The 26619-nt window shown below is 41.1% G+C and overlaps 1 protein-coding gene across 5 annotated transcripts; it reads right to left on the reverse strand.

The window, feature by feature from the left end:
• Positions 1-1301: 1301 nt before the first annotated feature.
• Positions 1302-26619, reverse strand: mthfd1a (methylenetetrahydrofolate dehydrogenase (NADP+ dependent) 1a, methenyltetrahydrofolate cyclohydrolase, formyltetrahydrofolate synthetase). 5 transcript variants are annotated; one of them, XM_052096193.1, is made up of 28 exons: positions 26217-26619; positions 26043-26146; positions 25875-25959; positions 23262-23321; positions 23130-23183; positions 22413-22549; positions 13391-13491; positions 12734-12870; positions 11915-12026; positions 11690-11817; positions 11120-11217; positions 10266-10439; positions 10024-10160; positions 8671-8717; positions 8484-8591; positions 8304-8378; positions 8117-8209; positions 7591-7725; positions 7424-7492; positions 7130-7241; positions 5796-5935; positions 5397-5438; positions 5138-5238; positions 4288-4465; positions 3646-3753; positions 3272-3412; positions 2027-2115; positions 1302-1923 (listed from the first exon to the last, which is right to left on the reverse strand). In XM_052096193.1, exons 2-27 carry the CDS (start codon positions 26135-26137, stop codon positions 2047-2049), a joined length of 2736 nt encoding a protein of 911 aa, XP_051952153.1. In that variant the 5' UTR covers positions 26138-26146; positions 26217-26619; the 3' UTR covers positions 1302-1923; positions 2027-2046. The 5 variants fall into 5 exon arrangements, with proteins under 5 accessions (XP_051952153.1, XP_051952152.1, XP_051952151.1 ...); XM_052096192.1 differs by having other exon boundaries at positions 1302-2115; positions 26043-26143; XM_052096191.1 differs by having other exon boundaries at positions 1302-2115.

Genomic DNA, 26619 nt, shown 5'->3' on the forward strand with positions numbered 1-26619 from the left:
ATGATAAGCAGGTGGCATGCAGGACTCAATTCTCATCTGGAAGCTTGTTTGATGTTTGTGAATGACATATGGACAAATATAACCTCAGTTATTTAGATTTCTCAGGGTGCTGTTTACAGCCATTGTGGCAGCAGAAATTTCCTTATGGACCTTTTAGTTGGACAGCCATTTTAGCATTTAGGCACCATGTTTTAAGCTTTATTTAGAATAGGGACTGAGGGACTTTAGAAGAGCACAAATCTTGGTATCTCATGCATAAAATATTATTTCAGGCTCAAAAGCACCAATGCTAATGCTTAGTGACGAGAGGTCCCAGAGGTCCGGACAAAAAATCAAATTGGTCCTGAAAGCCTCTCTATAAAAGGAAAAAAAGTTAATTGACGTGTGGGACAGAGTACTCACCAAAAACGACTGTCCTACCTCCAGTAGTTCACTCAGAGAATGTTTAATGGGTTACCTCGTAATGCATTGTAAACCTGAAGGCAATGTCCTGAACTAACCCCCTGAGTGAAACAGGCCAGGCAACACAGTGAGTATCTCACACAGTAAACAGAGGTCTGTTTTCATGGTCACAGAGTGATAGACCAGTTTAATATTCAGTTCAAAATGGGAAATATGATAATACCTATTATTTTAAGATTTTCCTTCAGGATATGGATACAAAGAAGGCTTTTTAACAGTTTTATGCATACAGTAAGTGTACGTTTTCTAGTACTTCACAGGCTTGTTTCACATGTTTGAGATGACACAATGTACTGTAATGCAAAAACACTGCATGCCACTGTACACTAGTTTTTGCACAAATTATAAAAATCACGACACCTTGTAGACAAATACAAGAAGACAAGAGGAAAAAACTCCAATAAACAGTAAACCTTTTATCATTCAACACTGCAATTTCTACATTTACATTCTACATTTCAAATATATAGTGGACAAACATAAAATGACTTGACTGAATTCTGAATTAATTCAGGTTTAAGCCAAAATCATTGAGGAACATAAGTTTCATATTATATGGATACAAAATGGAAAGATGAGAGTTTTCCTAACTCATTTGAATTACACCTTTCTTAAGCTACATGTCTGGGAAGGACACTTATAGATTATTGATAGTGAACATTGGCTAGTGGACAGCAGCAAGGTAATGTGTTTCTTGACGACAACAGGCTAAAAATAAACTGGACTAACAGGCTGAACAAATATACAATTATCTAATTATAGCCAACAATAAGGCTGTCAGCTTAGTATCTATAGCAACTGGGAACTTCATTAAAGGTCAAGAAAAGATTTTGTTTAAGAGAGAGAGAGAGAGAGAGAGAGAGATAGATGATAGCTCAGGTAAATATGTAGTATAAATGTATAGAGACTAAGCTATCTAATAGAATCAATGTGTCCCTTTATCTAAACAAATCTATCAATAATATTGACAAACATCAACCTGTTATGCCTATGACAGCTAGCTGACTCAATCAGATAATAGCAGCAATTTCTTAAAACTAACTTAATTTCACAAGTAAACACACTGATAAGAAACATACAGACCATCAGCTCATGTTACAACATCTGTGTTCTGCTTGATCGTGACTAAAAATCAATGGCTAAAAATATCTTATCCTTCAAGACACAGTGTAATAACTGTGAGATCTGAGTGAAGAATTCCTAAAATCAAACATTCTCTTGTCATACACTATTGATGACAGTAGGCTACACCCAGCAAAACAACAGTTTGCAAATATCTAGATAATAAACAGAAATAGTTAATGATATTTAACTGTTTTCACATAGGATATAAAACAAAACAGTTCAACTGTTACTAAAAAGTTGAGGAAATTTGGTCTTCTCCAAAAGTTGAGCGTTTCAATCTTTTTCCTGGAGGAGTGTAAACACCTGGATTTCAGGTGACTAGGGTGCCAAAGGTGTCTTCAGAGTAAAAAAAGAATTTAACCATATTAAAAAGAAACATTTCCTTGCCATTATTAAAACTTTGATTGACCATTAATTAAATCAATTTCAGTTTGACCACCTTTGAAAGTAACCATACAGCTACTTGTCACTGTAAAGGTTGTTGTCATGGAAACAGGGCCACATGGGATCTTCCATTTCTGTATTTGTCTGTTGGAGAGTTTGAAGAAATGAGTGAGTGTGATGTAAATATAAAGGAGGCAGATTTAGCTTAATACCTCTTTTTTTTTTTTCTGAGACAAAAAACAAAAGCTACATCAAACCATTAAAGAACTAAAAAAATCCAAGCTAAACAAAACCATGTGGCTACATACTGAGCCAGGTTAACCATGATTGTGTATAGAAATGGTTGCTACCTTGGAGAGCAGTTATTGAAACTGACTTACAGTACATGTGTAATTTGTAATGAACATAAATATTGGGGAAGGTCACTTGGACCACCAGTGGATTTTGTTGAAACAGCTCATGTTCAGCACAGGCATGCAGCCTAGCAACGTGTCTGGATATAAATATCCACAACATGTGTGACCAAATATTCTCTCTATCAATTCTACACGGTACACTCATCCAATCTAAGTGTCTGAGGGAGATGGGATAGAACTAACCCAATGATGTATCATCTAAATAGAGGTGATACCACTGAAGTGTCTATTTCAGCCAGTGATTATGAGCACTGAAGACATGGCCAAATACAATCACTTTAATGTTTAAAAGTTAACATGATTTTACTTATTTTTAACTGATCTAGTGCGCAATTGGGCTCATTTGATTTAGCAATTTTACCAGTAAACCTTTGGACAAACTTTGGACATAACTTTCTGTTTTTCATGATCATAAAAAACCTTCTGATCTAAAGGCTTATGCTTAAATGTGTTGTAAGTGATTTTGCCATCCTCTCTTCCCAAAACCATGCAATCCAAAGATACCAAATTAGCTTTATTGAGAACAGAAGTGGTTTTCAAAAACAACAGCAGCAAAATAGCGCCCTCAACTGACAACTTTTGTGAACAACATGGCATCAAATTGGAATTAAGCCTCAATAATTCGCAGCAACTCCAAAACTATGAGAATGTGCAAAATGATTGACAGGCAGGAAGCATCAAAGAATGATATGAATTACAATGCTGAAAAAGTCACTAATTATATGATCCATAATAACCATTTTATTGTCAATATGGGTCTATAAAAACATGCAATTTGGAGACATCAAGGTTTGCTAGCAGATTTTATGAATATTATGTGAGTGAATCATATGCTTTTAAAATCTCTAGTATTATTTTGAACAGATGAACAAGTATAAACTCACAGTAAAACAGCAGAGGAATCCAGCTCCAGCATTGGCCTTGATATCTGTAATGGGCAGGAAGAAGTCAGTGGGCATCCCCTTCAGCATGGGGTCATTATTCAAGTGTGTCTTGGCTATGCAGACCGGCAAATTCCCAAAGCCCTTGTAGAGAGGATAAACAAAGAGAATGAAAGGAGGAGGAAGGAGAATAAGACTTTTATGAAAACAGAATTCTCTTTCATTTTGTGCCATCTGAATCAATGAGGTTGTCAGCTATAATAGACAAATATTTATAAATCAGATCACAGTCCCAGTGTGCATTAGAGAGCAGATTGTGTAACTAACAATTTATTGTTTGTTAAATGTAATTGCTTTTTTGAGGAAAGGAAACTGACCTGTTTTGTGTAAAGTGCAAGCTTCTCCTTGGCTTTTGGTGAGAGCTCTATGTCCTTCGCACCGTACATCCTTTTTGCCACGATCCTTAACTTATCGACAACTGGAATCTAAAAGATCACATTTATCTGAATTAAATAGTGCATTAGTTTGAGTAATGGATTTTAGCATATTCCTCTAATGGGACTATTTTAACTTAATACTACAAGCCTCCTGCAGATTAATTGGATATGTGTGATGAAAAGTTTGCATGCTGGTTATATTTAGGCCTTGTCAATTATAAAAGATTTCATGCAAAGTGTTAATTGATCTTAAAAAAAAAAATGTTGTGGAAAACCAGAGCACAAGCACACTTGATAATAATAAAAACAAAACAACTCTAAACCTGAATAAAAATAAAATAGCTCAATTGTATACTTGTTCAAGGATGGAATGACAAACTAAAGTAAACAACATAAGGCATTTATGGATTGTTTTTCATATATTTAACATTTATACTCTAAATTATCTCTGGCGTCTGCTCAACCATATTCTTCTTCATTACGTTCTTTCTTTCCTTCAAGTTTTACAGGTTTAAAACAACATAAATGATGATAGAATTTTCATTTTTGGGTGAACTATCCCCCCACAATGGCACTTCTTACCTGTGGGTCATAAAGGAATCTGAACAGGTCGGGTATTTGCACAGCACTCTGAACAGCCTCGGCCAGAGCCAGCGCTCCAGCGCCCCCCTCAGACCAGTTAGTGCACTGCACTGCATCAAAGGCACCAGCCTGCCTCGCTTGGCTACACACCAGCTGCAGTTCAGCACTGGTATCAGAGCTATGGCAAATACAGTCAGAGCCCATGTTCACATATATTCAGTCAGATTAGGAGTGCTGTATGTGGTTCAGATTGGCTTCTGACCATAAAATGAGTGTACCCAAGGATAAAAATCTACTCTTACTCCAGCACTCATATTATTACAGTAACTGTGATCACACTGCAAAAAAATATTCTTAGTGAGTAATATATAAACATTCTTAAAACAAGATACATTTACTTGAGAAGTAAAACTGTGATAATAAGATAGATAATAAGAATTTAGAGAACTGATCTTCAATTAAGTTTGTTTTTCAACCCACTGTCAATCAAACCTAAAACCCTTTGGATAAATATATGCTTAAAACAAGAAAAACTTTTTTGCCAATGAGTAAGAAAAACAAAATTAATTAAATAAGTATTCTCTGAAATGTCTTAATATCTTAAGCGATTTTGCTTCTCAAGCAAATTGATCTTGTTTTACGAATATTTCGATATTTTCACTGGATAACATGACACATTTTCTACTGATTTAGAAAATATTTTTTGCAGTGCAGTTTGAAATATGATTCAAAAGAACACAAATTGAAATTATACTTATAAATAATTGATAAACAGTTACAGTAGTTTGGCAAACAACATTGACGACATGTAGCACAACAAGCACTGTTTGTAGGCTATTTGATTTTGTACCTGAATTTGTTGACAGCAACTATAACAGGCAAGCCAAATGCTTGTGCATTCTCCACCTGTTTCTTTAAGTAATAACAGCCTCTCTCTAAATGCTTGAGGTTCTGCATTGGAAACAGGGAAAATACCTCAAGTTGCATTTTCTAATAAACATCACTCTACTAATTACTGTAAACCCTAATTTTCTTGCAGTAATTTTACTACCACCTGACACACATCAACATTCAGTAAATCATAGAATATTATCAGCGCACATTCTTACCTCCTGTGAATACACATTTGGAAGGGGCAAGCCTGTTTGGACCTATAAATAAGAAATAATATTAAGTGGATAATGTAGACATTAGGTTCTCTCATCATGTTCATTGAACCTTGAGTAGCAGGAGACTTCATAAAAAATAGAGTGATGCACTTTCACATTGAACAATTAACCTCAGAATATTGTATGTACCTAATGGGGAGAATAGGTAAACAGAATTTCATAGCTTTAATGAGGAAAAAATACAATCAATCACTATATACATAAGTATGAAGACAATGTGATATTTTGCCTCAGACAGAAAACCACAAAGTTAATGATTAAATAAGTACAGTTGATGTGTTATTGGCTCAAGTGAACCCATAATGGAAAGCTCTCTATGGATTTGTGGATCTGACTCACTGTGGGGCCACCACCATGCATCTTCAAGGTACGAACAGTGGTCACCATCACTACAACATCTGGCTGCAGGTCTGAATAGCAGCATTTAATGTTGAAGAATTTCTCCAAGCCAATGTCAGCCCCACCACCAGACTCAGTGACTAAAAAGATTTGAGAGAGGAGCTTTTGTTTAGCTAGTATTTGGATATTGTGATAGTTTGTACATTTTAATTGTTATTGTAATTTATATTCCAGTCCAGTTGAAACAAACTCCATAACTTAAGAAAAGCCTTAAAAGGATAGTTGACCCAAAATAAAATTCTGTCATCATTTACACACCCTAAAGTTGTTCCAAAACAATATGACTTCCTTTCCTCCATGTAACACAACAGGAGGAGATAGGATAAGATGTTAGGCAGAATGTTAGGCTCAGTCACCATTCTCTTTTTCCATACAAAGTTATGGTGATGGAGGCTACATTTTGCATAAGGATAAGATTCTGTCAAATATCTCCTTTTGGGTTCCAATACAGAAATTCAATTTTGTTTAAAAAAACAAGATGAGGAGTAAATTACGACATTTTTGGTTGAGCTATCCTTTTAATTACAATTGTAAGAGTATTATTAGACTTTCTTCTGCTGAAAAATATCATCATACAATGCAAGTGAATGGTGACCAGAAATGTACAGGTCCAAAAAGGAGATAAAGGCCACATAAATGTAATCCATAAGACTTCAGTGATTTAATCCATGTCTACAGAAGAGATATGATAGGTGTGGGTGAGAAATCAACATTTATATCCTTTTTTACTATAAATATCCCATTTCACTTTCACATTCTTTCACATTTTTAAAGTGATAGTGGAGATTTATGCTAAAAAAGGAGATCAATATTTATCTGTTTCTTACCCACACCTATCATATCTCTTTTGAAGACTTGGATTAAACCACTGGAGTTATGGATTATGTTTATGTTGCCTTTATGTGATTTTTGGAGCTTCAAAGGTCTGGTCACCATTCACTTGGATTGTTTGGACCTACAGATATTCTTGTTAAAATCTTCATTTGTGTTCATCAGGAGAAAGAAAGTCAAAAACATCTGGGATGACATGAGGGTGAGTAAATTATGAGAATTTTTATTTTTGTTTTTGGGTGAACTACTCCTATAAGGGGTTTGTTGCAACAGGCTGCAAAAGTCTAGATCATCTCTTTAAACATATTGTGAAAGCAAACACCATATGATTGATTTAGTGTTTGCACAGTATTTTTACATCTAACGTGAATGGAAATAATCATAAAAAAGTTATGAATCTTTAAATTAAAAAGGAACTGGAATTTACTGAAAGTGTACCTCACCTACATATCCATCAGGTCCAACCATTTTTAAAGCCATTCTGTCTGCCAGGATGGAGGGACTGCCATGGGCAATGTCTGCTAATGGGCTGGTGTGAACAAACACTGGTGTACCCTAGAGAGGATGACTGAGATGTGGTGAGACAGAATTGACAACAGCAAGGAATAAGAATTGAATGGAAAATGCTGAAATCATGTGACCAGTTATTCTGAAATGTGTATACTGAATAATTGCTCTGAAAAAGAACATTCTTTCAACATATTTCTTTCTGAAACATATGCATTATGACATCTTACCTCTACAGTCTGCATTAAGATGGGTTGTAGTGCATCTTTCAATAGCATGGCCAATGCACCACTGACATTCTGAGATGACAAGGTTTTGTATATTAGATCATACACAAAGACAAAGACACACACACACACACACACACACACACACACACACACACACACACACTGACCAAATCCTCTGTGGTAACAGGATCTCCAGATTTGTTTGTAGCCACTATTATCTTGGTCAGCCTCTGCTGCATATCCTCCTCACTGCTGCTTAGTGACAGTACAGCCATGATCTCATTTTCCAAAGAGCCACAATCCTGAAAAGCACAGTCACCCACTTAAAGGCCTAACCTTAAAATAAGTTATAAAATAATAATAAGCACATTGGTTAGTATCATTCATTTTTTCAATATTGTAATATATTTAATGATAATAAAATAAACAAATAATTAACATAATATAAATGATTTCTAAACTGAGATTTTTTTTTAATATGTGGCAATCATTTTTAAATAACAATAAACATAAAACAAAATACACATAGATATACTGCACATAGATATCACATAAAAATGTGTTTGTGGGATATAGACAGAATTACTGGAAAATAATAAAAACAAAAAACAATCATACAAACTTAATAAACTACAGCCACTGTGTCAATTGTATGGCATAGGGACAAACAGACATTGAGATATTGATACATACTGTTGTGGTGGCATGGTCAATGTCCAGTTGAACAAAGCGTCTTATCTCATTCTTTGTTAAGGTCAAGGGGTCAGATTTCTCAATGCCCAGTTTCTACAGATCACAAAAGACAGTGATCATGTCAACATTCTTCTACACTGTTTTTGAAATAGATGTTTGACTGTAGGCTTTGTTTTGTGTGACCTACCTTTAGTCGGTTGAACTGAGCTGGGGAGACAGACCTTTGACCCACTCTTAGTGGAACCAATAATTCAAACAAAGCCTGTAAGATACAAGCATCTGAGATCATACTAAATGCAAATCATATAAACACAAAGGTATCCACACACATCACACCACAACCACATAAAACAAATACAAACCTGACCTTTTCAGAGAGCCTGGTCTCAAAGTGAGCATGTGCTTTAATGGTGTCCATCACCAGTCTACTGGCAGTAGAGATTACCTCATTGTGGCCTGAAGGCTGAAGACTGACCTGTGTTCAAATGTGTTGGAACATATTCACGTTCAATTTTATGAATTTCTTTTTAAACATACAACTAATCATACAGTACCTCCTCCAAAGGAATAATTTGCGAGTATCCACCTCCAACAGCAACCCCTGTGAACAAAAAGCAATGCCTCAATTTAAAAAATTAAATAAAGCAATAAGCCATGTGTTACAGTGATTATACCCTTGGTGTTCATAGGCATGATGCAAAATGTCAGGAACAGCAACATGATAAAAGACAGTTGTTTAATAAACAAAAATAGAATTGTTAAATTCATTATTAATATGATGAGAATTATATTATAATTAAGTAATATAGTTCACAAGTCTAACTGTAGGCTGCTTGCGGTAGCCAAGCAATGTAGCAACTTGGTGCATATATATAGAATGTGCGGACACAGGTGTGCATTTATAGTGATTTTACAATGCTTCGAATCAGAATTTAGAGCCAGAACTACATTAATTTTATAATAAATAATTTGGACCACTAACAATGAACCTGATTAACCATAGCAACTGATATCGTTCAAACAGCTAACTATTACATGAGTTTGGGTAGATTTAAAGGGATAGTTCACCCAAAAATGAAAATTCTCTCATAATTTACTCACCCTGAGATGTGAATGATTCCTTTTCTTCTGCTGAACACAAACAAAGATTTTTAGAAGAATATCTCAGCTCTGTAGGTTCATATAATGCAAGTGGATGGTTACCAGACATTTGAAGCTCCAATAATCACACAAAGGCAGCTTAAAAGTAATCCATATGACTCCAGTGTTTTAATATATGTAATATAAAGAGATTCAATCACTTTTGGAGAGAACCAGATCAATATTTAAATCCTTTTTTTTTTCTTTAAATCTCCACTTTCACTTTTACTTGAATGTGAAAGTGAAAGTGGAGATTTATGGTAAAAAAGGATTTAAATATTGATCTGTTTCTCACCCACACCTATCATATCACTTCAGAAGACATGGATTAAACCAATGAAGTCTTATTAATGACTTTTATGCTGCCTTTAAGGGATTTTTTTAGCTTGAAAGGCCATCATTCACTTGCATTGTATGGACATACAGAGCTGAAATATTCTTCTAAAAATATTTCTTGTTTGTTTTCAGCAAACATGTCATACACATACACATCTGGGATGGCATGGTGGTGACTAAATGTTGAGAGAATTACAATTTTGGGGTGAACTATACCTTTAAGGGCCATATTGCTAAATAAAAAAGATAGCAGTCTTAGAAACAGAAAAAAATCAACTTAAAAAAATAAAAATAATTAAAAAAATATATATAAATATATATATATATATATATATATATATATATATATATATATATATATATATATATATATATATATATATATATATATATATATATATATATATATATATACATATATAGTTTCTCACCCTTGACACCAAAACGGGATCCTGGAGAAGGATCTTGCACACAAGCAAAAGTGTTTATATTCAGGTGGGCCCCTAAGGCCTGAGCCAAACCAAGAGCAGTGGTGCGTTTTCCCTCGCCCACTGGAGTAGAAGTAATTCTGATAACAATAACACAGACAGATCGACCTTGAAAAGCAATGCATTAGGTTTGTAGCTCCAATCAGCCAAAGACTCTAATTTTTAAATTTCAATATGCATCCTACCCAGTGACAACCACATATTTCCCATCAGGCTGTTTCTTCATTCGATTGAGGACGTCCAGTCGTATCTTAGCTTTGTTCCTGCCATATGGCTCCACTTCATCAGAAAACAAGCCCACCTCTCTTGCAAGCTGACCGATTGGTTTGCTCAAGCATAAACGTGAGATTTCAACATCACTGAGGAGATGCAACAGGCATTTTTTAATACATGGATCAGCAAGAGCCACAAGAGTTCCCTTATGCATAAATACTAATCCTTTAAAATGTCTATAGTGTCAATTCAGAATCACTAGGGTCATCTGAAGTTCTTTTCAATGATAGTATAACAAACTCAATAAACGTTGTTATGAATATGCTTTAGAATAAAAAGTAAAAAATCCTCCTTAACATACTTAAGTGGATAGTGGAAATACTGTATATGGGAACATAAAATATCGAGCGGTGTTACAATCTGTATTCCATCTAAAACTATTTTAAACATAATTTTGCTCATCCTTCCATAATTATTATGAATGCGTTTTTGATCTCATATTAATTGAGAGATTATGTAGAACAGTTGTACTTTTAACCTATTGATTACTTCATTTGTTAAAACACAGGATCTTTTAAAGTGATATAGTTAAACAGGTGATAGAAAATGCTGAAAAACTTGAAACAACTAAAACACTTAAAATTTATCTTATAACATTCATATACATTTGTAACCTAAACTTTTAATGTTGAAAAAATGCACATGTAAATATTTGCAACCCATCTTCAATTTATTATCACACAAATTAATATTGGACTAATGAAAGCACAATTACAGAGCTTTACCAATACTGTGTATATTATACACAAGCAAGCCATCTCAGTACCTTGGCTGAGGCCTTTGTGGTTTCTTCTTTGTGTAGACTATGTTCCACTTCCCTGGTCTGTATGTCTGCAGAAACCGCTTTGCACTTTCAACTGTATTCTGATCAAATACAAATTAAAATAATGTATTTGTAAAAACATGCCTTGTGTTTGTACAGTACAATTCAGTGAAAGCAATTTAAACACTGATTTAAAAAAGTCATTGAAAGTGACAAATGAGATTTATTCAGTAATTAAATGTGCACAGCTTGTCAAAGCAATTATTACTAAGCAAAGGGCAGTAAATACATGGTCCAATGTCTATATTTGTTTTTTATACAAATGATTGTGACTGGAGAGATCATTGAGTACATACAATGTATGAAAATGCATCTTTGTGAAAATGCATAGTACTGTGCATCTACTGTTTTTATTTTTACTGTGCATATAATTGTTTTTTTGTCAAATTATAAACTATATATAAGTTACTACTATATCTTGACCTTATTAGGGTCCTTTGCTCAAATAAGATATATGAATGAATTTGCTCCTATTCAAGTCATTGAGCCATCCGACTTTTCCTAATGTTATACCTTCATCAACATGGCTACAGTCATGGGTCCTACTCCACCAGGCACTGGGGTGATGAATCCAGCTCGCACTTTAGCCGAAGAGTAGTGCACGTCTCCCACTACACGTTTCCCACTGGGTTTACTGCTATCTGTTTGTGTAAAAGGTGAACATGTGAGCTAAAACCTGCAGCTATTTGGTATTCCATAACTGATTTAAAAAAAGCAGATACAGTCAAGCTGAGAGACCTGGTATGTAATTGATGCCACAGTCTATGACCACCGCCCCCTCCTTCACCCACTCTCCCTTCACCATCTCAGCTTTGCCAGCACCCACAACCAAGATGTCTGCTCTGCCCACCTAAAGAAAACAAGAAAACATTTGTATGTTTCACCTACTACAGTACATTCATTCCATCAAACTGCATGCCATGTCATTATTTAGTTAAACAGATGTTGTTCCAAATCCATATGACTTTCTTTCTTTCATGGAATACAAAAGGAGATGTTAGGCAGAATGTTAGCCTCAGGCACCATTCAGTTTCACCTCATCTATATTCCAAACAATGAAATGAATGGTCAAGGAGGCTAAGATTCTACCTTTCTTTGCTTTCTTCTACCTGTCATCGACTTTTTGGGGTGAATTATCCCATTAAATTTAGCAGACATTTGCATATCTTCTTATACCCAAGAAAAACATTGTATGTGTAAAAGGTACACTTTTCACATGACCAGCTAAATATTACTCACTTTATCTCCAATTATCAGGCACTTTTGTTCATGGAATAAATGTATTATAGCTGACTGTGAATAGCGCATTTCTACAATGGCATTGGTAGCTGAAGACTGTTGTTTATGCATGATACTGTATCCATGCTTCTAGGTATCATAATAAGTCCAAGACAGCTGTCATATCCCCAGTGCAGAGTTATTAGCTCTTCTTTTTATCTTCTTCATAAAATCTTACTGTGGGGTTGACTCAGCTCAAAAACTATAAGGGTTGAGGGAAAAGGGATAAAAGAGAGCGAGAGAGACAAACAGGAAAAAAAGAGCCAAAGCAGAACCAACCTGTTCAGCAAGGTCAAGTGTCTTTGAGTGACAGGTGGTTACTGTGGCATGGTTCCATAAGAGCAGATCATGCATTGGAGCCCCAACTATCTTACTGCGGCCGATCACAACAGCATTCTTCCCAGACACAGTCACACCTGCACACAACATGAATCACACAGCACAGTGTTGCATCAAATCTGCCTGATGATTCATAAATATTAAACATTGGTACCTGTTTAAGTTATATATCAATGTCAGATTTTTGCCTACTACTGTATCACTCAAATGTTTGGGTGTTTGGGAATTATGTAGTTACCAAAAAATTGTAAACAAAGCAAAATAATTGTTACATTTAGATTCTACAGAGCTAGATTTCTGCACACACTAGGCATTCTCTCCAACTTCATTAGGTGCCATCTGGGATGCCATATATGCCGGCCACTACTTGGCTGCTTTTCTTTGACCATTTATGGTCAATTATGATAGACCATTATGATACATTATTATGGCATGCACAATATCATGAGATATAAGCTTTTGAGGCATGAAAATGCAGTGTGCTTTCACTCTTTGGAGGATTGGCTTAAACAATAATATTTATCCTTCCATATTTTTTCATAGGGTGACTGATTGTTGATGGGAAGAGTTCATAGGGTTCACAAGATTTCCACCCACCGGTCTGACTGATGAGTTCCATACAGCCGTTAGGAGTGCATGGGATGAAACAGCTCCCCAGGTCTCCACGAGACAGCTTGCCTGCATTGATACTGGTCAGGCTGAGAGTAAAACATTTAAAACATTTGAAAATAATTAGGTTATGAAGCACATAATATGTGTGACGAAGAGGAGGGCTTGGCCAGGCCATGAGAGTGCACGCCTGGCACTGAGTTGGCCCAGTCACCTAGAGAGAGAGATAAGGAGCAGCCAGGGACGCCAGAGAGAGAGAGAGAGAGATAGAGAGATAGAGAGAGACTGGCATACAGCAGTGTTTGTGTGTGCATGTTTATCTTTAGTTATGCTAAAAAGCACTTTTATGTCATGTTATGTTTGTTAAAGTCTTTTTGGTTGATAACCAGGTTCCATTCCGATGAACAAGAGGTGGGTCTGCCACAGTGGTGCCAAAACCGGGATTGGAGGAAGACGCGTCATCAGAGAGCCGTTGCCACTGATGGAGGATAGCAACGCCAAGGATACATGATCCGGTAGTACTGGAGTGGTTCACCAGGAGGCGGAGGAGCCCGCTGCTAACCATCAGTTGGCGGAGGAACCACTTCTGTCCACCAGGAGGCGGAAGAGCTCGCTGCCATCTGCCAGGAAGTGGAGGAGCCGCTGCCATCTGCCAGGATGCGAAGTCCAGTGCCATCACCCGGCATCGCAGAGGATTGGTGCTGGCTGAGGACCAAATGGTGGCATGGTCGGGAAACGGAGTGTTTTTCTTTTCTTTTTCTCTCTCTCCCCTATGGCTCTCCCACTCTCTTTCTCTCTCCCCTCTCCCTCCCCTCATCCTACTCAGGTTCCCAGGATGTGGGGAAGACCATTCGGTGGTGGAACAGCCGATGGGGCAACTCCTCCCCTCCAGGAAGGAAGGAATCAATCAATCAATCTGTCTGTCTATCTATCATTCATTTAGGGTTAGTAACATGCATTTTTATTTTTGGGTGAACAAGTTTTAATGAAAATATGAGCAGGGTTTCCGTTGTCCGGTAATTACCGGACATTGGCCGGTAAAAAAATTAAATGTCCGACAAAATTAAATCTCTCCGGTCAAATTGTCCGATTAAAATTGCCTAATAATCCCGTCCCCCTAACACAATCTGAATTTGAGAATAAGCCTAAAATGTATAAAGCAAAAATACACAGATCTTTTGCTATGTTATAAAGGAACAGGCTCTATCCTTTGAAAGTTATGAAACAACATCGCATGCTGCATTTCAAATAAAGCGCACGCCTAAAACGGCTGCAATATAGACCTAAACAACGAACGATTGAGTGAGACGTTTCAAATATGGCCAGGCCCAGGCAGACTAGCTTTAAAAGCTTTTTCAGAGGCCAGACGATGGTGAATCAGGAACATCTCATTATAGATAGATCAGTGCTTCTAATCCGCGCGATTCGTGCAGTTTTTTTTCTCTATCATCAAAACTGAATAGCCTATGTTCATCAGTGCATGGTTACAGTCTATATCAAGCAGGGACACGTTTGTGTGCATTTTATTTTGTGATTTCACCGGAATTAATAGAGATTCTCTTACGAGAGGTTCTCTCGTATTGCGTAAGCTAGCTTACGCTACGGGAAAGATTCATCTTTTCTGAGATATTGAAGCCAAAAAATTATCCTTAATTTTTGTATCCATTGTCAACGCAGTGCGGCAGCTGCAGACCTTGAGCGGGCTAGCTAGCGAGCTCATAGGTTGCTCTGCGGCAACTGCTGCAGCCTATAGACGAGCTTGGGCGAACTCGCATCCAATGAGAGGCGTCCGCACTCACTGCAACAAAGCCCGCCAAAATGGGCCTGACTAGAGTGCATATAAGCGTAGTTCGTAGGCTGGAACCCTGATTTTCATCTCTTCAGCGAAGCTCTTCGCATCTCTGAACTGGAAGCCACGTCGCCGTTCAAGGGGCATCAAGCAAGCGTGGACAGCGCTCGAAGAAGCCGGCCGTCTTCGCCACCTTCAGCCGTCCTGCGAGCTACGCCATCCGGCGACGTATCCTTTTTAAAGCAAGCTAGTTCTTATGAACTTCACAAAAGAGTACGAGCGTCTTTTTAAAGATGCCTCGTTCCACTTGCGCCTCATGCTGCGCCCCTCTCAGCACCGGAGACCACCACGTCATCTGCGCTCTCTGCCTGGGACTGGGGCATGCAGAGCTCGCCTCGCTGAAGGTGGATGCGATCTCTGCGAGGAGCTTCCGATGTCGACCCTGCGGGCTCGACTCGAGCGCTCAGGACCGAAGCCGCCGTGCGCCTTCCATTCAGCCGCGCAGTAAAAGCGCCGCTCTCAAAGGCTGCCGGAACCAGTGGTAGAAGCGATTGCCTCGCCGGAGCCCCTCCCTCGAGCATCGCCTTCACCCTCCCCGCCCACCCGGGACGCGCAGTTGCCGCCGGCGGCTGCTCTGCTGCCATCTCGGACGAAGAAGCGGAGGTAAGGGCTGTTCCATCATGGCTTCGGACAGCGAGGAGTGGTCAGGCTCACACGCCTCCTCCTCGGCCCAGGAATCCAGCAGGACCCGCGCCGAGTCGAAGGGGAACTAACGCCTCCTCACACAGGCAGTCGACCGCCTCGGGCTCGAGTGGTCACCGCCCCTGAGCAGGCTCCCAACAGACTCCACGCCGCACCTTTGCCCGCCCTCCGCGAGATGGCGGTCTAAGCTGGTGCTCCCGTCTAAGGCCTGCAGAACTACTTCCGCCTGTGTTGGCGGCGCCTATACCGCCGCCGGCCAAGCCGCATCTGCTCTGCGTTCCATGGCCGTCTTACAGACAGAGGCTGTTTCAGATCTGACTAGCCGACTTGGGAGAAGCTGAACGCACTACGCGCGCTCTCTCTGTCCGGTCTCTTCGGTTCCGCGGTGAGTGGCATTGTTGACCGTTCTCGAAGCCCAAGCCATGAATCTCTTTCTGCCTCGTCGCGCTAGCTCCTCTGCAGGCCGCCCACGTGACCAGCCTCCTGCACGAGCCTCTTCACAGCGCCCAGCTCAACAAGCCAGACTTCTCAGCGTCGACAGGGCGGCCGCCCTCGATCGCGCTCAGACAGCCGCCGCAGACCGCCGCCCCCCTGCGGGCCTCGGCCTAAGATTGTACTGAAACCTGAGCAACCGAAGTTCTCCTAGCATTGTTGAGAAAACGACGGCTCAGTCCTGCCTCGGCTGGACCACCGTCAAAGCTTCGCCCCCTGTCAGTCCCCTTCTCTCAGGCTACTGCAGTGGTGGATTCAGCAGCCAACAAGCCGGTGATACTACCCATTTGCCTGCACTCAAACGCCGTTTTCACGGCGACCCAAAGAAATCTTGTAAAGAGTAAACATGCCTTATGTGTAGAAAATGTGCCCACAATCCAGTGCTCACCCCTACACACAAGCATTACACATCCCGTGTCCCTATCAGAGCACACTCACATAAGCGGTTACGACCCGCTCGAGTGTTGGAGTTAAACGCGCCCACGAGCCCGTCGCGTGCCCCTCCTCTGCCCGCTCTGTCACACGGCCAGCTGTATGTAAGTCCCGTACGCCCCTGTCAGTCCCCTTCTCAAAGGCTACTGCAGTGGTGGATTCAGCAGCCAACAAGCCGGTGATATTACCCGCTTGCCTGCACTCAAACGCCGTTTCCACGGCGACCCAAAATAAAGCCTTATGTGTAGAAAATGTGCCCACAATTCAGTGTTCACCCCTACACACAAGCATTACACGTCCCGTGTCCCTATCAGAGCACACTCACATAAAGCGGTTACGACCCGCTCGAGTGTTAGGGTTAATAAACGCACCCACGAATCCGTGCGGCGCCCATTCTCTGGCCGCTCTGTCACACGACCAGCCTTATGTGTAGAAAATGTGCCCACAATCTAGTGTTCACCTCTACACACAAGCATTACACTTTCCGTGTCCCCATCAGAGCACACTCAAAAGCGGTTACGAACCACTCGAGTGTTAGAGTCAATAAATGCGCTCACGAATACGTGCGCGCCCCCATTCTCTGCCCGCTCTGTCACAAGGCCAGCAGACACTTCTCTGTATGTAAGTCCCATGCCCGTGGCTATGCTTGCGCATCACTTAACAGACGTGACTCTTTCCCCATTCACCTCAATCGGGAAGTAACTCACAGAACAACCTGTCCATGCTGTCTGCGAGCAGTCCAGCATAAGCACTGTAAGCGCGCTCACACATTCTGTTCAGCGCGCTGTGTGCGGCAATCAGAGCGATTTGGCCATTCACCCTCTAACATTACGCTTCAAAGCGTAGGAAGATATTCCAGGGATATCCGAATGGGTGTTAAGCACAATACAACAGGGCTATTTGCTACAGTTCGATCGCCGTCCTCCTTGCTTCAGAGCGCGGCTCGAAACTACTTTGAACACGGAAGCAGCGTGCATGCTTCGTTCAGAAATAGCAAACCTTCTGTGCAAAAGGGCCATAGAGAGTGCCGCCTCCCTGAGCGAGTCAGGGTTTTACAGCCGTTATTTTCTTGTCCCCAAGAAAGACAGCGGCCTCAGACCAATATTAGATCTCAGGGTTTTGAACAAAGCGCTTGCAAAAAGACCGTTCAAAATGCTTACAACCAGCAAACTCCTCGCGCATGATGCGCCAGGGGACTGGTTTATTTCTCTCGATCTGAAAAATGCATACTTTCAGATTCAGATAAATCCCGTCACAGGCCATTCTTGAGATTAGCCTCGACGGCCAGGTTTATCAATACACCGTCCTTCCGTTCGGCCTGTCCTTAGCACCCGTACTTTCACGAAGTGCATGGACGCTGGCGCTCGCACCCCTGCGTGAGTCAGGGTTTGCGAATTCTGAACTATTTGGACGATTGGCTGATTTTGGCACAATCACATACGGAGCTTCTGTCTCACAGGACAGTTCTCCTCAGTCATCTGAACAGTTTGGGCCTTGCAGTCAATTGGACCAAGAGCTCACTACAGCCCACTCAGGCAATTTCCTTCCTTGGAATAGAACTAGACTCAGTGGCAATGACGGCTCGCTTATCTACACAGCGGCGTGCCGTGTGCAGCGACTAGCAGCGTCATTTCAGATGAACAGCCTCACACCTCTGAAGAAATTTCAGAGAGTGCTAGGCTACATGGCCTCAGCCGCAGCAGTACTTCAGCTGGGTTTACTGCACATGCGCCGCTTCAGCATTGGCTAAACACCACGCGTCTCGCTGGGCTTGGGCCACAGGCCGCCAGCCCATCAAGGTGACTCAAACCTGTATTTCAGCTCTGCAGCCCTGGACAGTGGCCGAATGGTATCAGCGGGGAGTGACAATGGGAGCTGTATCTCGCCGAAAAGTCATCTCGACAGGCGGCGTCCAACACGGGTTGGGGCGCGGTCTCGCGAGGGCTCTCCGGTTTTGGCCTATGGTCAGTTCAGGAAAAGCTCCTTCACATAAATTGTCTGGAAATGATAGCGGTCGAGTACGCTGCGTGCGCTTTCTCCCGGTCATTCAGGGTCACCACGTCCTGGTCCGTTCGGACAACAGATCTGTGGTATCCTACCTAAACCGTCAGGGCGGTGTCAGATCCAGGAACCTCTTCCATCTGACGAAACGCATACTGAGTTGGTCCCAGTGCCACCTGCGCTCGCTGAGGGCGACGCGCGTGCCAGGCCACCTGAACGACGGCCGGACAGACTGTCCAGAGACAATATTCCCCAGGGAATGGTCCCTGCATGCTCAAACAGTCCAGGCGTTATGGCACCTATTCGGCAGAGCAGAGATAGACCTCTTTGCGTCCAAAAGAACTCTCACTGCCCAATATTTTTCTCGAGCGAGGACGCAGCTGGCCCAGGACTGGCCCAGACGCCCGCTTTACGCCTTCCCTCCCGTCTCGCTATTGCCACAGGTAATGCAGAGGATCAGGAAACGCGTCACTCGGTGCTCCTCATAGCCCGCGTTGGGAGAATCAGACATGGTTCCCGGAGCTTACGCAGCTGTCACTGACAGCGCCGTGGCCCATCCCAGTGAGAGCAGATTTCCTCTCTCAAGCTCGCGGCACAATCTGGCATCCCCACCCAGAGGCTGGGCGCTGCATGCGTGGGTGATCAACGACTACCCGTCGCTCTGCCAGAAGGAGTAATAAACACCATCATACACGCTAGAGCCCCTTCCACGAGAAGACTCTATGCGTCAAAATTGTCTGTGTTCACAAAATGGTGCACCGACCGAGACCTGGACCCGCGGACATGTGGGGTGTCGTCGCTGCTCAGTATTTCTACAAGAGCTGCTGGATAAGGGCAGATCCCCATCCACGCTCAAAGTGTATGTGGCGGCCGTTGCGGCGTTCGCTGAACCCCTGCACGGCCAGTCATGGGGTAAAAGCGAGCTGGTCATCCGCTTCCTCAGGGAGCTAGAAGGATGAACCCCCGCGCCCCCATCGGTTCCTATCTGGGATCTTTCTATAGTTCTCGAAACTATGAAAGCCCCCTTTCGAACCACTTCAATCCGTGGATTTGAAATACCTTTCACTCAAAACCGTTTTTCTGACTGCCCTGTCATCAGTCAAACGTGTGGGAGACCTTCACGCGCTGTCTGTCAGCCTGCGTGTCTTGAGTTTGGACCAAGTGACTCCAAGGTCATTTTAAAGCCTAGACACGGCTATGTTCCCAAGGTGATCGGTACTCCTTTCAGAGCACAGGTCATTTCCCTATCGGCGCTGCCAGCATCCGATAGCTGAACGCGACGCCAATCTCCTTTGCCCGGTCAGAGCACTGAGATTGTATACTGCGCGCTCCGCCGCTTTCAGACGCTCTGAGCAGCTTTTCGTTTAGTTCGAGGGCGCACAAAGGTCTCGCCGCCTCGAAACAGACACTATCTAGATGGATAGTGGACGCTATTGCTGCTGCATACGCGTCAAAAGACCTGCCATGCCCGTTGGGCATTAGGGCTCACTCCACTAGAAGCATGGCATCCTCGTGGGCATGGTCCAGCGGGATTTCCATTCACGACATATGTGTGGCAGCGGGATGGACTTCCCCCTCCACCTTTGTCAGATTTTACAATATGGAACCGCAACGCCGCGCTGTCGTTCCCTTCCCACTATGTGCTTATGTATTACACAATCAATGACCCGCATTCTTGCCGGCCAAATATTATTTCCCCACTCATAAGGGCTCCCCCGGGTCCCCCCTTAATTCCCTGGGGCTCATACAGTGGATGCTTGGCGCGACGGCGTTGACAATGGGTTCCCGTAGCGTAAGCTAGCTTACGCATATCTGAGAGAACCTCGTGAAGAGAACGTATCGGTTACCTAACGTAACCTCGGTTCTCTCTAGATGAGGGAACGAGTATTGCGTAGCCGGCCGTACTCGCGCCACGAGCGACTTTTCGCTTCAGTCAATGAAAACCAGGGTTCCAGCCTACGAACTACGCTTATATGCACTCTAGTCACGCCCATTTTGGCGGGCTTTGTTGCAGTGAGCGCACGGACGCCTCTCATTGGATGCGAGTTCGCCCAAGCTCGTCTATAGGCTGCAGCAGTTGCCGCAGAGCAACCTATGAGCTCGCTAGCTAGCCCGCTCAAGGTCTGCAGCTGCCGCACTGCGTTGACAATGGATACAAAAATTAAGGCTAATTTTTTGGCTTCAATATCTCAGAAAAGATGAATCTTTCCCGTAGCGTAAGCTAGCTTACGCAATACTCGTTCCCTCATCTAGAGAGAACCGAGGTTACGTTAGGTAACCGATACGGTCTCCGCAACGGCGATAGATTGAAATGCGCGTCCTAGTGAAGATTGCGCAAATCGCGCGTAGTCCATGCAACTGATAGCAGCGGACACGAGCGCTCAGCTTGATTTCAAAAACAACAGATTTTAGCGCTAGATCTCTTATTTAATAACGGACTAAATGAATGATCTGCTAGTTAACTGGAGATGTTTTATTTATTTGTATTAGGTACATCCGTGCCTCAATGTTTCAAAAAGTGAATGTGTGTGAAACCACAGTAAAAAACAATTGGCGTTGATTGACGCCAATCGGACGTTCATGTTTTTTTTTCGTCTATTTGAAAGTTAAGCTAATAATAATATGTTGCATTCTATACGGCCTGATTATGTCATTTTTTAAGTTACATAGACTGCCTCCAGTTTTCCTCAACTTGACTAATTAAGAGGCGATATATTTGACCGGCATATCATCAAAATGTCCGTAAAACGAAACCTCCCCATTTTTTTCTAGTGGAAACTCTGAATATGATATACTGTCAAAGCTAACAAATGGCTCATTTGAGTTTTTTCCCCTTTTGTTTGGAAATTCCTAATTTACAAACAAGATCTGTAAAATTGTTTATGAGTATAGAAAATATACACTTAAAATGATCTCTCACTTTTGTCCTGCCTCAGCAGGGTGTTCTTGTGAGAGTATGAAAATGATAACCAGCAGTTTCCAGCCCTGAGCTTACGAAAAGCTAATTTTAGCTCACTTCTACCATGCCTTCAGCGGTAATCACAGATATGCTCCAGCAGTATACACTGTGCTGAATACATTGTGAAAATTTAAGATTGCATATGGTAACACAACTAATATGTACCTCCTAGTGCTCTACCTAATCTATTCATCCATCATACAATGTCTAAAGGGCGTACAGCTCGGTATTGCCCATTTGTTCAGATTTAAAGTGTATGCAAGACTACTTTTACTGAGATAACACAACAAATCTGCAATTGGTAAAAAGGGCAATATATTCAACATACCCACCTCTGATTTGGGTGGAGAAAAAAAAAACAGATAAGGGAGCCAAACAGAGTGGTAAGAATTAGAAGTGGCCATATGGATCAAACAGTGGGAAAGGAAGAGAGGGTGGAAAATGCAACAACATGACCTTGTGAAGTAGCACTCAGTATTCTATTGAAGGTTGTACACATCTCTAATTGAGACATGAATCGCAAACTATGATCTGTGTTTTTTTGTTCTATATTATCTGTATTGTTTACCACCAGACACATCTTCCCCAATATAGCAGCATAGTATCATTCTTGGAAAAAATAGCATTTCACTTACCCATCAACATCTTTCTCTGGGGCCACGGCATTGGTCACTTTTTCTGTGTCTATTGGGTTGATGGAGTCGAGGGGCAGTTGTACAATAAGACCATGGACTGCAGGATTCTCATTGACTGCAACTATGCTTCTTAGAACCTGAAGAATATTAGCAGGAAAAGTCTTCAGAATGCAGCAATTTATTTTATACCACCAAATAAAGTTTAATCTGCCATGTGCCTACCACTACCACTACTACCACCACCGATCTTCTGTGTATTGACCTTGCCCTGTATTCTCGACCACGTTCGTCTGCTCTGATATTGCTGTCTGCTGCCTGCCCTGATCTTCTGCCTGTCTGACCACGAATACTGCTTACCTCTGATATTCATGTTTGCTCATTCTTCGATCATCGCCTGTATTAAACTGAGTCTGTTTTCCTAATAAAACCGCATATGGATCCCAACCAGCCGAGTCCTCGTTACAGCACCAATGGTCTCTACGATCAACTAAAGCTTGCGATGCTTATGGGAAATGCAGCCCTGGACCAAAAATAGATCAATAATCTTAAGGCCCAAAACCTCTGCCCAGTTAATGTGAACAAAAGACTTCCAAACCCTCTGATTTCCATGATAATGAAGAGTGAGCAATGGTACTCAGATATAAAAAGGAGAAAAGAGAGCAAAAAAGATGAGGTGAAACACAGCTTTGGTTTTTGAATAGGTTCTGTTGCACTTACTTCATCTTCAGTGGCTGTCTTGGGAAGCCTAATGTGGTTTGCATTGATTCCAATCTACACAAAGGTGAGAGACAGTGTCAGCGAGAGCTTTATGATAAACATGAATCAATTTATTAAATCAGCTCATTCAACCTCAGCCGCTGCCTTGAGCTTCATGCTGATGTAGAGGTTTGAGTCATCTCTGTCCCCGACCTAGAACAAACCATAAAACACCCCAGGACACAAGAGTGTGCAGATGAAGGTAGAAATCTCAACTGATATCTAGTATACAGAATTTGCATAAACAACTCATTATTACTTTAACACTTGTTGACCATCACGTGAAACAGAATCAGCAAACAAATCACTCAAATGCAATGTTAGTTAGAAATTTACAAAATAATGCATTATTATTCTTATGTCTAATATTGATGTGTTTATGCAGTTTATTTGTGTTACTTGTATGTAACGTCTAGGAAAAAAGTGTTTTTCAAAAAATTATAAAATAACTGCAACCTAACACAGCTCAAGCAGTGAAATTATTATGGATGAAGCCATGAGTCACAGACAGACCAATATTAAATGTTATCTTATCCCTGTGACCTTAAACCAACACACCTTTTTTCCACAAACATGTTGCACACTATTGCATTTATTAACACATGGCATAAAAGCATAGGGAGATTATCTATTTTAACACAACACCCACAACCGTGATAGAAAAGAAAATGGCACATTACCAAATGATCATGTGGAGTAGAGCGAGGCGAGAAAAGAATAAAGAAAAAGAATGAGTCAAATTATCAGGAGAGATGAAATCATACAGCTATTGCCACAAAGTGTAGGGGAAGATGGGGTAAGACAACCCGCTTAAGAACTACATATGTGCATTTGCTAAAAAAAGTTAATATGCTTGTATGTCATTTCAGCATTTACAGGATAATGTTACTGTATATTATTAGTATCAGGGACTAAAAAAATTATGTTTTTTCATTTCGGTTCGTTCTAAGCAAAAACAATTTTTTTGTTCCGGTTCAAAAGTTCCGCAGCCTCCTTTACAAATGGTTACCGGTTAGAACAAAATAAGAATTAAAAGTTATAAAACGGTGTGGCAGGGCGGAGGGCGGGGCCGGGTCGTGATTCTACACACCCGGTCCCTTATCAGGCTAATCAAGCCTCTGAGAGTGATAAAGGCCGACTGCGGAGGATGGTAAAGGAGAGAGATTGTTTACGGACATGTCCGTCATGTGTGTGTGTTTGTCTTTTGTTTAAGTTATTCATTAAAATATTGTTTATATTGCCAGGCCGTTTCTCGCCTCCTCCTTTCCCGGGTTTCGGCACCAGTGTAACGCAGTTCAATGAAAAGGAGGAGGCGAGAACCGGCTTGTTGACATAAATAATAATAATTTATGAGTAATGAGTAACTTAAACAAAAGACACAAACACACACATGACGGACATGTCCGTAAACGACTTCTCTCTCCCGCACCATCTTCCGCAGTTGGCCTTTAACCCTCTCGGAGGCTTGATTAGCCTGATAAGGGACCGGGTGTGTAGAATCACGATCCGGCCCCCCCCCCCATCCGCCCTGCCACAAATGGATAATAAAATGTTATTTTTAAAATGGCAGTACTCTGCACTATGGGGTGGGTGAAAAACCAATTGCAGCATTGACAGATCTCACAAGAGAAGCAAGCAATCTGGTCTGGAAAAACAAGCTCAAAATAAGTTACAAAAATAGAAATCATAACAAGTATTCGGTTAATTAACAGTTAAGTAAAATTTTAATTAAAGATTTGCTTCTGAGTCAAAACATGGCAGCATCAAATCTGTATTAATGCATCATATCTAACAATAATTCAGTGAAGACATGGAAACAACTGAGAAAAGTATTTTTTACATCTAATAATGTTTTCCTTGTATCTGAATTAACCATGCATGTAAATGTAGTAACTATACATACTGTATATCATTCACAGAATACGATTATCCACAACGGGCAATTAGGCAAAGAAGTGTGTGATGCAGCAGTTTCCTTCAGGTTCAAAGCACATGTTTCATTTAATCGGGCAACATGATTTGGTGTAGTTCCAAAAATATACTGTGATAAACCCTTTGACTTTAAGTTTCATGAAAAATTATCGGAACAAAATTAACTGGTTATAACCGGTTTCCAGGCATTTAAAAATAACATTTTCACTCCGGAACAATTGATTATCTCTTTATTCCGTTTTTAAGGGTATGTTCTGCTAAAAATTAAGTTCGTTTTCGATTTTCATTTTCGTTTCTTGAACCGTTTTTAGTCCCTGATTCATATATTAGAAATAAATATATATTTTTCAATAGAGTTGTCATAGCCCAAAAGAGGCAATCTTACCCCACTGAGATAAGATAACCCCCTACCTGGGGTAAGAGAACAACGTGGGTAAACTTATCCCAATTTTCATAAATCTTTTACAGAACTATTATAAAATAGATCTGATATCATTAAAGCATCTAATGTAATCTAATGTAAAATACATAATCAAATATTCAATTTAAATTCATGCATTTAATCACTGTTGTTCACTCAAATAAAATATAATGGGATATATGACAAATATTTTAGTATAAAGCATGGATGTAACAATAGCAACAAAGACTCTAAATTCGAATGCCACTATTCTATTCAACTATAGGTTATGATTAATAATAATTATTTACTTACCCATATATATTTTCCCCAATTATATGGGGCAAATGAATGAGAGAGAGATGCAGACTGACCTGCAGCACAACCAGACCTGGCCTAGATCCTGGGAACTGATTCTTCATCTCTGCTATCTCCTTCTTCAGTCGTTCCCTCACCTGTCTGGACATAAAGAGATGAATGACAGTTGATCTGTCTGATTCCTACATCTGCAGGGGCCCTTGCACTCAGACACTCAAACTCACTGTGATGTCTTATTGCCAGAAACAATGGTTGCTATGGTGCGCTGACTGTTCCAGTATCTCCAAGCTCCTCGCCGAAGCATTGTGACAGTGAACATGTCCAGCTACTGAGAACAACAAAATGAAAAAGTCAGTAACCTACCAGATGGAGATGAGACACAACAGTGAGATGAGCACCTTCAAAAACCTAGCTTCTTCAGTATTCTGCAGATAGCAACAACTTTCCTCTGTGAAAACTTGCACAGCCACTCCGTGCTCCTCTTCTGTCACTGGAAACGGCAACTCTCAAACCAGAGTGGTATCACTATTCTCACTGAATTCTGCCATGACATTCCAGACTATTCCAGTATGACTGGGGAAGCAGGCAGATAAAGGTGCCCTGTCAAGGTTGCAAAGCTTGGACAAGCTAAACAACAATCACATGGTTTGGACAGGGTTAAAATACAATTGCTGGGCTATGGAGGTCACATAGCAGAAGAGCCAGGCAGCCAATCAGGGATCCTTGGGACTCAGAGTTCTGCCTCCTCCTCTCTTTTTAGCTTTTCTCCCTCTCCCTCTTTCTTGCCTGTGAAAGAACTCC

The sequence above is a fragment of the Xyrauchen texanus genome, chromosome 28 (assembly GCF_025860055.1).
Source record: "Xyrauchen texanus isolate HMW12.3.18 chromosome 28, RBS_HiC_50CHRs, whole genome shotgun sequence".
Taxonomy (NCBI): domain Eukaryota; kingdom Metazoa; phylum Chordata; class Actinopteri; order Cypriniformes; family Catostomidae; genus Xyrauchen; species Xyrauchen texanus.

Bases quoted from the DNA above. Each gene is read 5' to 3' on its own strand.
- mthfd1a (XM_052096192.1), bottom strand. From the start codon at position 26,137: ATGTTCACTGTCACAATGCTTCGGCGAGGAGCTTGGAGATACTGGAAC. The intron at 8,210-8,303 runs GTAGGTCACACA...TGTGATCTGTAG, and splicing joins CTCAGTTCAACCGACTAAAG to AAACTGGGCATTGAGAAATC. The intron at 5,239-5,396 runs GTAAGAATGTGC...TTTCCAATGCAG, and splicing joins CAAATGTGTATTCACAGGAG to AACCTCAAGCATTTAGAGAG.